Genomic DNA, 14,126 nt, shown 5'->3' on the forward strand with positions numbered 1-14,126 from the left:
TTTTTCCAATGTTGGATGAATAACTGTTCATAGTTTCAAATTTAATAGACTAGGTGTGCACTATATTTTCCACTTTCAATCAAACTTTTTTTTTTTAAATTACAGTTAACACAGGATATTGTACAATTTACATGGACAGTTAAATGGAAACCTGTTTTAATGTATGATTAAATCACTTTATGTACATTTGGAAAAGAAAAAAAGGTCATACACAAAGAGATGCTTTGTTTCCACCATTCACATAAATTCTTCCATCTGAGGATAAGTACATATTCAATATAACAGGAAAATATAGTGTTATAACCTTTTCAGATTTAACCAGGGTTATACTGACATCACTTTTGGTGATATATCAGAAATTAGCGAGGGTCCTATAAGAAGTCATTTTCTACAAGAATCTAACTGCCATCAAAAATGACATAAAAATGCTAATTAATTTAGCAAATCAGCATCATAGTGACATCAAATAAATAAGTCAAATCACAATGCTTGACTTCATTTGAGGTCCAACCCGTCTGAGCAGATGTGGCAGAAAAACCCTCACGAGGGCATATTGCCAACATGAAATATGGAGGTTGGAACATGCCAACACATGGATCGCAAAGATGCAGAAAGATTGAGACGGGGCTGACATTCATACATCCCAGTGAAGTGTATCCAAAAAACAGGCTTACAGTCTTAAGAAAACCTGAGTTGATATTTTTCCACGTACTGTACAAAACACAGGGTAAAAACAGTTTTAGAGAGACTGGACGACCTCCAACACTCCAACACAGCAAAAAAAAACAAACTCAACACATCAAAGAACAATGTTTTTGTTAAAGGTTTTATTCTCACAATAAAACTAAATTTCACAAATTAACAAAATGCCAAGATAGCTCCACAAAAAAGTCAGGTGGCCATAAAGATTCATGAAAGCTGCAGCAAATCATCGTCAAAAAACACAGCAACAAAGGTGGTGAAAAACTACAGGGTCAGCAGAGGGGGTCGTTGCAAGCAAAATGCAAAGCAAAACTTTGAAGAAAGGTGTATTATGTGAAGTAATAAGGTTTCTTGACGTTAACACCATATTCCGTGAGTGCAGGAGTTAGGTCTTCCATCGTCAGAGTGTACTTCTTGTCCTATAAATAATTATGATAAATATTATGTGGAGGGAAAAATATATATAATTTATTCAAGTAACTCTCAAAGCACTCACACTTTTAAATTATTGTAAGGAGTAATGAGACTTAAAACCAGTTAAAATTAGATCAACACTCACCTTCGTCTTACTTCTGGAGCTTCCTGAAGCCGTTCCCTTCATTTTGCAGTACTGCAGCGCGTCATTGGCAATATCTGAGATAAACTTCTGGGATGCAAGGGAGATCAGACGGATTCTGTAGGGAAAAACAAAAAGGAAACCATTTTTTTTCCCCTAAATCAGTGTCTTTACCCATGTTTGTTTGCTTTTTAAAGAAAAAAAAAACTTTTTTGCATCACAATTATTTTGCCAAAATTTACACAACATCGATACAATATCAACAGAAAATTTGGAGAATAAAAAAAACAATTATCCTAACAATTGTATAATTTATATTTATCTTTAGTTTTCTATATTATATATTTGAAACCTTTTAGGACAAATGAAATAAAATGTATGAAATGTGCTCAAAACACAAGTCCAAGAGGCACAAAGAATCTGCGACACAACCGTAGAGGCACATGTACGGAACAGTTACATTTATAGGTTAGTGAAAAAGACGACAAGAACCAATTACAGCCCATAAAGGAAAAGGGATATTTTCATGTACATTAATATTTATACATTTGGACAATTTACAACCAATACCTGTATATTGACACCCCACGCAACAAATCTAAGAATTTCACAAAGAATATGGCTTGATTAAAAGCTGCTGAAACAAACAAACAAATAAAAGAAATCAGCCAACAGTTTTTCCCTAAGTAGCATGAATGAAACTATCATAATTTATAGGTTTTGTAAGACAATGTCGTGCATTTAACTATTTCAAGTGAAAGGCGTTGGCGTGCCCCATCTAGTCCAGGGTTATCTGTAATACAAACAGCAGGGGGCCATGCTGTCCTTATTAAGACTGTACTTTGAATGTTAGCAAGCTTTCTTATTTCATTTATATTTTCAATGGTGCAGCTAAGAACTGACAAGTAATGTCTAACATTTCCCTTTTCCCACTCTGAGTAGGTTTTTTTAGATTCAACCCCGTTATTATACCTAGATGAAGAACGCGTGTTTAACGTGCGTAGTGTAAACACAAGGCGTGTTATGGCCTCCCTGGTGCCTGAAGCTGAGTTGAGATGACGAGTCCAGAGACTGATGCAGGAGATGGTGGATCCATGCTGAATAACAACAGGATATGTGTTGTGACTTTGCCCAAATTATTCTGCACAAATATGCGCAGCAGTCTACCTCTGCCCCTCCTGCTGTTATGTTCGTTGAATGCAAATAACTTTTATCTGATGCTCTTCAGTTTAACTACACAATTTCCCTTTCTTGCAAAGCGCAGTCTGTCATTTTAGCAGCCAGTTGCAGATGACAATTCTGCAATTGCTGATATATGACATACACAGTGCTGAAGAGGAGGAGGTGGTCGACATCTAGTCATCAACAAATCCCACCCACGACCCGCCACCCGGGCGATAACCAGGCGAGTTATTTGCCGGACCAATTTGACGACACCTCGTTGAATAACATGAAAAGAACATGTGACACGCTAGATTTGAGTGTTAAATATCATCCAATGTAAAGAGGGTTTATGATTAACTTGTATGGCAACTATAAATTATGCTCAAGCGTGATTTAGGTCATTTAGTTTTAGAGTACAGGCTAGACAAACTCACAGTGTAAGTTCATTTATATTTCTATGATTTCAGTATGAAATGGTAATACCCAGTAATGGGAAAAAAGAATTACAGATACTTTTACCCCACACCTACTAAAGCTGAAAATTACATGTAGCCTCAATTTTGTGTGTGATTTTTCCCCCCATTTGTGTAATGACTTCCTTATAATTTCCATGGCTTCCCCATGACAACTACTAATACTGCTACAAAAATGTCACCATATTGGCTTTGCAATGCTAACCCATTTGTTTTTTTATTTAACTCCTTTACAGACAAACAGTTATCATTAATCTGTTCCACTTTGTCATTAGGAAATAAATCTCTAGTCTGATTTTCCACCAGTGCACTGACTTTTTCCTACAACTGATAAACCGATCCTCTGATTCCCACTGACACCAGCACAGGCATGCAGGCATGCATGCATACATGCCTACATGCATACGAATTGTATGCAATGTCATTTTTGTAACAATGCTAAAACGTTCACCTGAACTGAGACAGGTTTAATATCTGAGTTATTGTGGATGGAACCTGACACTTGCAAGTAGTCCACACAACTTACATCCTTGGATCAGAAGCCTCAAAGCCAGCCCTGTTGAGGTAGTAGCCTGTAACTGCATCGGGAATCTGAAAAATAACAGAAGCCACATTCACTGCTTTTCAGTGTTGGTCAGACAGAAGGAAAACGAATACATGACATTTACATCACTGTCATTCATCAATTAAACAATAATCATCAGATTTGATTGACATACTGTGGGAGTGTAATCCTCCAGCTGCATGAGGAAATCAGCCAGAGGTGTGGTGGCGACAGCTGGCTTTACATCCCCATTAGTGATGCCACTGGGAACATAGACGCCATTGGAGACTGATGTGTCTGTTGATGGTGCCACTATAGCTGCAGAGGCTGTAGCTGTGAATCAGCACAATTATTATTTTTTTATTTAACCTTTCTTTAACCAGGAAGTCCCATTGAGATACAAGATCTCTTTTGCAAGGGAGGCCTGGCCAAGACAACAGCAGCAATACAATCCACAATACAACATACATCACTCAAAAACCACATCAAACAGTATATGGGTGAATGGATGAATGAATGATAAAAAAATATGAATGGATATCAGAATCTGATTCTGACATCCATTCTACAGACAACAACTACATTCTTCAAGTAAATTGTTTCGTAAAAAAGATCTTAAATGCACAATCTCATTTCTATCATTATTAATAACAGTCATTTGTTTTAATGCCAGGAGTTTGGCAGTTTTATCCAAAGCCCAAGCCCTGTCTAGGGTTGCCACCTTTCAGAAATAGAAATAAGGGATGCCCTGATTTCAGCAGCGCAGGTGACAAAAAAAAGGGACATCCCCAAAACTTCTAAAATGCATAGAAATGTATTTATTTTATAAAACAAAATGATTTGATTTAAAGTTTAAAGTGCCTTAATAGCATTGAACTTGCATGACTGTACAGACAGCCAACCATGCTAGTAACTGAAATATCCTCCTATGATATGTATGTCCACATCAGCCAGGATGTAGAATATAGCCTACAGGTGAAGAATATGGTGTAAAAGTTAATTTATTTCAATAATTCAACTTAAAAGGTGAAATTAATACATTACATAGTCTCATTACATGCAAAGCAATATGTGTTAAACCTTTAATTGTTATAATTTTTATGATTGAATTGAAATTATAACAAATAAAGGCTTGAAATATCTCACTTTGAATGTAGTGGGAAATAATGTATTTGTTTCACCTTGAGTTGAATTTACTACTGATGAAGTTTTGCAATATATTCAAATTTTCAGACCTTCACCTGTATATTATGACATAAATAAATAAGAGCATAATATGTGTCTGTATTGGTTCAATACGGAACACAACTTTTAATTCCCAATTACGTAACAATTATGTATTTTAAGGGACGGGTGGCAACCCTAGCCCTGTCTGCAAGTAGTCAAGGTTTAGCACAAAATGACTTTTGCATGCGAAAGTTGAATGACAGGTTCTCAAATCATAATCAATTTTAATACAATCAAACAATAACAACCCCGCACTGACATTGTACATGTCATTATTAAGTGCTTTGGAGTATAAAACAGCTGCTTGCTCTTAACTTCCACAGTAAAGTAAGACATTTCTGCTCTGCAACATTGTCATTAACGTTACCATTACTCGTGACCGAGGGAATACTGCTGACGTTGGTTGTCGCATTGTCATTCGCGATACAGTTACTTGAAGTTGAAGACGTCGTAGACTGAACTCCCGTCGTAACATTCTGGTTCACGTTGTCCATACTTATGTTAATGGAAGCTAACGTGCTAATCTTGGCTAGCCTGTACAAGGAAAAGTCCAAATATACCCAAAAAAAAACAGTTCCGTGTCGTATAGCTGGAATATAAACCCTTAGATTAACTGAGCTCGTTAATTTAGATCTACTTTAGTCAATTTGAACATGCTAAATCAGAATTCGGTGATGGCAGGTTTGTTTGCAGAATCGTATGCTAAGCTCATGTTCACAGCTCATGCTACGGTGAATCAGGTCACGTGATCCAACTTCACGTCCGGCTGTTTTCACGAAGATGGCCGAACAGAGGACGAGCTGTACCGAAGACCTGCGCCGGCATAGCAATCAAACACGAATCGTGTGGCTTTCCAGAGATACCAGTTCAAGATATTTAAAACCCTGCAAGGTAGCTACAAAAATATGTGGTTATACTGAAGACTGTAGTCGGGATTTCCTTTCTGTGGAACATGTCACGCTTTTAATCGTAAGACACAGCCGTTTACGAGGGTCCATGAATGCAGCAGAATTTCTTCTTGCAGACTCCTGGTGGCGTCACACAACTGCCAGGGTTATTTTATTTTTTGAACAAGAAGAAACCACTCGTTTTATTTATTTATTTTTTTAGCAGGGTTGTAGACGCTTACAGCACTTAACCTCAACTCAGATTAGATGTGTCTGTAGTTATTTATTAACAAATGTCGAGACCAAGCTGCAAGACAGCTGACAGGTTTTGGCACTTATGACGAAACAGGTAATGCAAACATATGACTTTCCAGCAATTCTGATGAACATTGTGGTAATCTACGATAGCTTTCACTGATATTAAGTATCTGTGAAAGCAATTGTTATTTAAATTCTGATCTAAATGATAGATTTTTTTTTTAAATGTATATTTTGAGGAGTTGTAGTTTCCTCGAAAGCAAGTGTTAAGATTTACAGTTTATCCCTGTTGTTGTGCCACGTGTGTCTGCAGTCTTTGATGGTTGTATGTTAAAGTTCACAGGTTTGCAAAATGACTTCTCCAGTAAATGTCATCGTGTTGGGGGCTGGCTGTCGAGGGGAGATACTCTCCAAGTTTGCATCCATCCATCCTACACGTATGAAGGTTAGGAGAGCTTGTTCAAATTTTGTGACAACTCTGCACATTTTTGTCTTTCTTTTTTTGTGATTTAAACAAACTAATAAACATGTTCATATGATCTTACAAAGTATTTAAAAAACATTAATGTTTTGCTTAATTAAATAGACAAAACAGTACATAAAACATATTGATATAATGGAATTTAGATAGGTAATCTATTGGTTTAGTCAATTATTCAAACATTGAATGAGCTTAATCTTTTCAGGTTGTTGCCGTGGCTGATCCAAGAAAGTTTGCCCGCACCAAACTTCAACAACAACACAAAATTGACAATGAAAATGTATTTGAAGGTAATTATTATTAGAAAAAAGGGAAATTTCTAACTGTTACTAATCTTGCATTAAATTCACAAATGAATCCTCTTTCATTAAGGGGTGCAAATGAAAAAAATTGGCAAGCCCCTTATTATTTCTCAGATTTATTCTTCTTATTCTGATTAGACTGGCCAAGGGTAGTTGAAAGAGAGAAGTTTGCAGATGCCGTCTTGATTTGCACTCCAGATCGCCTTCATAAGGTAAAACATTGAGTGTACAATATATGTATAATGCATGAATAAGAATTTTTTTTTTTCTTCAAGTAAACCGATGTTGTAATTGAGCTAATGTAAGTAATTGTCATCAGGATCCTGCTGTGGCCTTTGCAAAGAAGGGCTACCATATTCTTCTGGAGAAACCACTGGCAGTGAGTGTTTGTAAATAAGCAAAGGGAATAACTTTGATATGGCTAATTGAGATCACCACCGGCTGATTTAACTTTTTTTGTTGTTTGTTCATAGTAATGCTTTGGTTGGAATAGGATTTACCTGTTGAAATCATGTTTTCCCTATTTTTTTATTCTCCCTCACATTTTAATGTGTACGGATGATTTCAGACAACTCCCGAGGACTGCACAGCGATAGTGGAGGCCTGCACCCAGAGTGGTGTGATGCTGTCTGTTGGTCACGTTCTTCGATACGATCCAGTTATCCACAAGATAAAGGTGAACCCTTGTTCAGATGAGTTCATGAGGTTATAGGAGCAAAGTTTAAGTACTTTAGTACCACACTTGAATCAGCAACAGACTTCCAGAATTGATAGGATGTTAAAATAGTGATATGTTGAGTTTTGTATTGTAAAGTTAGAATTCCAGTAAAAGGAATGATTATTCTCTCGTAGATATTGAAATTGTCAATAATAAAGGGATAATAATGCCAAATAATAATAGTAAGTCACATGAGGCGGTAAATGTAATAAAACATTGTTTTTTGTTTTTTAACGAAATTTTGTTAAATTGAGCCATGCTTAAAAATATAGAACATTCATATGATGACTTCTTTTACTGTAATTATCAGTATAAACAAAACTTTTCTAGGAGCTCATTGATGCTGGAGACCTCGGTGAAGTGATTCATATTCAGCACTTGGAGCCGGTAAGACCTATTGTTACTAACATGTTATTATGAAGCCTTAAATCCTGAACCTGTGCATTAGATAACCTTCTCCTGTAGGTGAGTTTAAAACATCATGATGGTGTTTGTGGCTCTAAGAATCTGCAGACACATTCATTTTGGACCCTGTTGCACAAAAAATCCCTCTACGTGGTGCAAAAACCTTGAAACCTTGGGTATCTTGAAAGGTGCCTAATAAATTAAATCTATGATTATTAGTTGTAGTATTGTTTTAATGATGAAAAACATATCTATTGTTTATATATAGAGAGATATTTTTTTATATTTATATTTTCTTGCTCATTCATTACCATACTGATTTAACCACAAATGAACTAATATGTACATTTATCTCAGAGCAGGCCAATATGTAGGACAAGACTAGACTTGCAAGTCTTGGTTCACATCAGCAAATGCTTCTTAACAGCAAACTTAAACTTCTTAATTGTCTGTTATTAATCAAACTTGTTACCGGGCCTCCTTCATTTAGCTTTTGTTGACGTCATTAGGTTGTGGAATTACTTACTTTTTCCAACAGCTCTTTGAATGATTTACGGATGGGTTCAACAGCAGAAAGTACAGTTGTTTTTGTGTTATCAGCTGAAGGTTTTTGTGGTTGTCTGTAATTGTGACTTGAATGAAGTTCAGATCACATTTTATGGTGAATTCATTCAGGAAACCAGTTGTTTCAAAGGGGTTCTCATACTTTTTCTTACCCATGTATGTGCACTGTAAACAGTTGTACATCAATGTTCAACCCAAGTACCTCTTGTTTGTAATACCACAAGGATAATCGTTATGAAGGGCATTTACTGATTCACTTTATGTCATTGTGACATTGTTTCCTGATGCAGCTTAGAATCATTCAGTGAAAAGTAATAAATCAATGCAGTGTCACACTTTTACTTTCTGTCTAAAAATAGAAATAAACTCTCGTTCCAGGTTGGATTTTATCACTTCGCTCACTCATTTGTTCGAGGGAACTGGAGGAATGAAGCGGAGAGTTCGTTCGCTCTTCTGAGCAAGTCGTGCCATGACATTGACCTCATACATCACTGGGCAGGAGCGCGCAGGTACGCTATCAGGAAGCAGTCGCTGATCGGCCAGCCCTGTTTGATGTGCTCACGTAAGAAGATCTCTGAAATGAGCTCTGAAATAAATTCATCACAATGCTAACGGGGTCTCAGCCAAGTGTTGTTATGTTTTGATGCTGCGATCCAGACGAGACGAGCAGCACACACAGCCCTCTGAGCCGGGAGCTGTCGTACTGTAGGTGGATGGGGATGTCTGCTGCAGATCCTGAAAATAAATGATTAACTCTTGTTCGTGGCAGGTGTGTCAAAGTATCATCATTTGGATCAGTCAGCCACTTCCAAAAGAAAAAGAAGGTATTGATTATGATCTGTCCTCGTAATCACAAAATGATAATATTAATACTAGCAGGAAGAGTGAAGCTATATTTGTTTACATTTCTACATTTCTGTAGTTTTTTTTGTTGTTGTCAGCCAACAGGTGCTGCAGATCGCTGCCTTGATTGTCCAGTAGAACGAGACTGTCCGTACTCTGCATGCAAAATCTACCTGGATACAGTAAAACAAGTAAATATTATTAGTTTGACTTTTATCACTAAGAATCTGCCGTAACATCTATGAAAATAATTCTTCACCAGGCAAAAATATACTTTAAATATGCAGTGTTTGTTGCTTCTGTGTTCCAGGGTCACACTGGCTGGCCTGTATCTGTCATTTGTCCCAGCTCATTCCCTGACATCGAGTCAGTGACGGAGGCTTTGAGGACCGGACCGTATGGCCGCTGCGTTTATGAATGCGATAATGACGTCTGCACTAATCAGGTTTGAACACACAGTATTGTTTAATTGTTTATTTAATTGGATCCCCATTAGCAGCTGCAAAGCAGCTACTGATCTTCCTGGGGTCCACCCGTAAGTTCACATAGAGTGATGAAAAAGTTCAACTAAAATACAAATTATAATAATAAGGAAAAGCTTTCACTAATGATGACAGCAACCATTGCAGCAATAATTAAAATTATGATAACAATTAAGTAAAATTACAAAACAAAAAAACAGAAACAATAAGAAAAAAAATAGTACTCAATAATAATAATAAATAAATAAAATGAAACAGAAATAATTATCTCATACATCAACTTAAGGAATAAAACAAAATAAAACAGTAACAACAATCTTAATCATCATCATCTGTGAGTGTGTATGTGTTTCTGCTCGTGCCCTCGTCGTGTGCCTTCTACCTATGGGTTGTCAGATGACATTTCAGTAGCCTCTTGAAACCGATTTTTGTATTTTCTTTGGTGATGGTTTCTGGCAGTGCATTCCCTGATGACATGGCTCGATACAACACAGTACTTTGCGTAGCATAGCGTCCTTTTTTGCTTTAGGCAGTTGGTAACAACCTCTAGTGGCATGTCTGGTCAAGTATGTGTGTCAGAACATAATGTAAGTTGATTATATAGACAGATGGGATGTTTTGACAATCTAATTTTCCTTAAGTATCTCAATCGCCACAGCCCAATGTTCAGTACTTTCCCTCTCTAACCTCTTGAGCTTCTCCGATGAAAACTCAATATCCATACAGTCGTGCTAATAGTGGCTTAGAAAATTGGAAATGAGCCCGCCAATGTCCATTTACAACAATAACCATTATAATAAGTATCACGAAGTGAGCCTCCACATTGCTGGGGGACGATTGTTTTGCTAGTAATTCAAGCATGAGTTTTCCACTCATGTTGTACCCAGGCACCCACATGGATTTTGAAGACCTGCTGTGGACAGAGATGGGGATCTGTATCACACCATGTGGAGCATGCGCCAGATAATCAGTCGTTTGTCCCAGATGGCTGCTGTAGCTCATACATTTGTAATGTAGTTTGTTTTTTTTCTTAATTTTCATCGTCTTTTACGTTGTATTCTTTATTTTGTTTCGCAGGTTGTAAACATGGAGTTTGAAGGGGGGTTGACAGCAGCTTTTTCCATGGTGGCGTTCACAGAGGAGATCTGCAAGAGAAAAACCAAGATCTGTGGCAGCAGGGTAGGACTGCAAAAAGATTTTTACATCATAATTAAAGTGTTTAAAGTGAAAGTACAGCAGAAATAGATATGTTTACTGAGTTTCCAGGTTTTCTTATTTAAATCCTAAACCAAATACATAAAATTAGGATTTAAAAAAGAGAAAATGTGCTGTTTGCTCTCAGAGTGAAACATAATTCATTTTAACTTAATCAACTGCTCTAGTCTGAAGTCCCACATGAACTTTGGAGACATTTAATAATTTGTTTGAACATCTTGCAACCTATGCTGTCCTGGTGCAATTATCTTGTCCCATTGATGGAATTGAGCTGTTGGCGTGAGTAAGCCACTGGGTGAGGCGCTGAGTCAGTCAGCTGTGATTAAACCTGAGCAGTGATGCATCTGTTAATCTCGCCTGTCTCTGGTTAAGATCTCTAAAACTATCTGGTGAAAAGTGAGAGCAGTTTGGCAGTGGTTGTTTGTAAACGTATCACCGTGGTTTTGCATGAAATCCCCTGCAGTGCAGCATTAGCTCCTCAGAATATTGATCCAAGGTGTTACACCAATAACAGCTGGCATATACACTGCTATGGGATCTTTAACTTACCATAAGTCTTATTTTCTGAACTGGTGTGTAACCCCTCCAACATGTACAGTACTAAGTTTCAGCTTTTCTTTTAATAAAAACGAATCTTCATCTTCTTTTTTTTTTTTTTACCTTTTTTAAGTTCTGCAAATGTTTGCATTCAGAAAACATGCGTTCATTAACATAGCTGACTTGTCTAAGGTTGTCTTAGTGGGCCTAATTTTAAGATTACAGATCCTTACAATCTTGATTACAGATCAAGATTGTAAGGCTTTTGCTATTTGTCGGCACTAAAAACCTACTCTTCTGGATTTGAAGGTTTCAGACGAGGCCTCAAAATCCTGAACAGAAAAGATGCTCAACTTTTTAGGAATCATTACAACATACCGGTAGTTGAAGTCTTTTAGCATAATTGTTACAATAAACCGGTCTCTAACACTTGTAATGTATTTCAAAGCAGATCTTGGATTTTGCCTGTTTAAGTCTCCCGCCTTTTCCAGTAGTATGTTTACTCTAAGTGCATTGAGAGCATCAATGTACATAGAACTGGAGTTATATTCAGTAACTACCATCGCCTCCCAGAACAGAAGCAAGGGCACTACCACAATACACAGTCCAAAGATGGAATCATACCCTTTCTGTAGGCCACGTCATAACTTGATAAGATAATGAGGTGAGTTTCTTCTTTTTAATGGTCATCTTCAGGCCACAGAGAAGGAGTTCCAGCTGTAAGCAACCTAGCGCCCTCATTAAAAGTCAGTCTGTGCATCTGGAAGACAGATGTGTGGTGGTCTTTGCAGGGTTTTCCTCCCAACATCCTAAAGTACGTGGTGAAGAGAAAATGACAAGGAAAAAGCGGGAATGCATTGAGACGATTCGCTTATTTACCCTGTGGGTTGCTTCTAATTGAACAAGTGGCATTTTCTCTGCAGTCAGAATAAGGTAGTCATTAAAAAACTTCAAAACAAAGTGGCGTGACTCCTTATGAAAACATGGTTAATCAACATTGTGAATAGTTTTCTGATTAAAACTAAAGCTGAAATGAATCTTTAGTGAATCCCTATTTGTTGCCTAGGTTACCTCAGAAATGGAGCGTTTTATAGTAAATGGACCCTCTGTCCAATAAACTCTTATTGTTCACAGGGCGAGCTTTCATATGACGGCGATGAGATCCGTGTGTTTGACTTTCTCAGCCAGCGATCCACAAAGCACACAGCAAGCAGCGACGTCCCCTGCCAGTTCGGCCTGAGTGGACATGGCGTAGCGGACTACCACTTCATTCATGCCTTCATATCTGCTGTAGAGGTGAGTGCTTGGAAATATTTTTATGTTGTCCCCTTTAGAAACAGCTAATTTGGTGGTTGTAATACCCGAACAGCTCTTTTTTGAAAAACTGTGTTTACTTTCTCTTATTTTCATTTGTGCGTGTAGAAGAGTGATCCGTCCCTGATTCGATCAGGTCCTGAGGAGACATTGATGAGCCATTTGCTTGTGTTCGAAGCCGAGCGCTCGCGACTGGAGAGCAGGGTGGTGTTCTGCGGCGACGCTACTCGGGGCTAGAGTCTAAATTTAAAATACTTTATTAATCCTTGAAGGGACATTAATGAAGAAGAAAAGGTTGCAAAAAATCAATATGCCGTTAAAACGTAAAAAGTGGACATTTACAATGACACTGACATGATTTAGAAGTGGAAGGGCTCAAGTCTTACTTTGAATTTAATAGTTTGATTACAATCTGTACTTAGGTGAAGGTGAATGTATTATATCACCAAGTTAATTGCTGCTCAACTGTAATTACGGTATGAATAAGTTTTGTATCTGTAAATCATGTGCTACTTAATCTGTTAATCTGAACAGTTTCTTTAGATACTCAGGGATTAAACAACCAGTGCAGTAACCTAATTATTATTATCATGTACAGCACTTTGGTCAGTAATATCTCTGTTTTAAATGTGCTTTATAAATACATTTTACTTACTTACTTTACTTAATGATTTTACCATTGGAAAGAGGACCTTGATTAATTCCATTCTGCCGCTGTTTGTTTTTTTAAATGTAAGTGTTGACGGAGAGCATGGTTTTTGATTTAGTTCTGCTTTGACATGTGTGTGTCTGCTCCACAGAACTGTAGCATCTGTAAACATCTATAAACGCCAAGCAGAAAAAAAAAAAGATGGATGCTGATGTTATGTGACATTTTTACATGTTTTGATTGATGATTAATGTTGTTCACTTTGTTGTTAAGAATAAATGCGGGTTTCTTCTTGATGAGGGACAGTCGAGCGCCAGCTTCACCGAGTCTTGGTTAAGACTCAGTTAGCCACGGTCCTACAGCAAATTGTGCTTTTTTTTTCTTTTTTTCTTGAGACTGAATGTGAAAATGTAAAACAACTTATTAGACTGCTGATTTTTTATGTTTTTGTTTTGACTTTGATCACTTGGATGTTGATTTTTAAAAGCTCTGGAGCAACACTGATGTTACTGGTGTCCTGGTGTTCATAAATCAAAAAAGAATATTTGAAAGAAATATGGCATTTATGTGGTCCTAGTCTTGAATGCTCCCATTTTTTGAAAAATAATTTGTATTATTATTTTGAATCAGGATGGAACAGTCACGACCAGTAGCTTTAAAATCGGTGCCATTGATCGTGTTAGGTGGTACATTTAAAAGACACAACAGATCCAGTTGATTCATGATTCTGAATACCATCTGGCTGCGTGAATGCAGTAAAAATACACAGACCATAAAGAGCCCACGAGGCAGCAGCGTAGGTTTT

General features: G+C 37.2%; 2 protein-coding genes across 3 annotated transcripts; one reads left to right on the top strand and one right to left on the bottom strand.

Moving 5' to 3' along the window:
- Positions 1-809: 809 nt before the first annotated feature.
- On the bottom strand, positions 810-5,420 carry taf10 (TAF10 RNA polymerase II, TATA box binding protein (TBP)-associated factor). Its single transcript, XM_061736528.1, has 5 exons — positions 5,034-5,420; positions 3,615-3,772; positions 3,422-3,486; positions 1,262-1,376; positions 810-1,121 (listed from the first exon to the last, which is right to left on the bottom strand). The coding sequence occupies exons 1-5, from the start codon at positions 5,158-5,160 to the stop codon at positions 1,032-1,034; spliced, it is 555 nt and encodes a 184-aa protein (XP_061592512.1). The 5' UTR covers positions 5,161-5,420; the 3' UTR covers positions 810-1,031.
- zgc:154075 (uncharacterized protein LOC556929 homolog) lies at positions 5,416-13,876 on the top strand. Of its 2 annotated transcripts, none has more exons than XM_061736526.1 (14): positions 5,416-5,557; positions 6,148-6,256; positions 6,498-6,582; positions 6,733-6,806; positions 6,914-6,973; positions 7,163-7,270; positions 7,643-7,699; positions 8,660-8,790; positions 9,051-9,105; positions 9,223-9,315; positions 9,435-9,569; positions 10,684-10,785; positions 12,493-12,654; positions 12,781-13,876. In XM_061736526.1, exons 2-14 carry the CDS (start codon positions 6,164-6,166, stop codon positions 12,907-12,909), a joined length of 1,284 nt encoding a protein of 427 aa, XP_061592510.1. In that variant the 5' UTR covers positions 5,416-5,557; positions 6,148-6,163; the 3' UTR covers positions 12,910-13,876. The 2 variants fall into 2 exon arrangements, with proteins under 2 accessions (XP_061592510.1, XP_061592511.1); XM_061736527.1 differs by lacking the exon at positions 5,416-5,557 and adding an exon at positions 5,638-5,902.
- Positions 13,877-14,126: the final 250 nt, after the last annotated feature.

The sequence above is a fragment of the Cololabis saira genome, chromosome 12, assembly GCF_033807715.1.
Source record: "Cololabis saira isolate AMF1-May2022 chromosome 12, fColSai1.1, whole genome shotgun sequence".
NCBI lineage: Eukaryota > Metazoa > Chordata > Actinopteri > Beloniformes > Belonidae > Cololabis > Cololabis saira.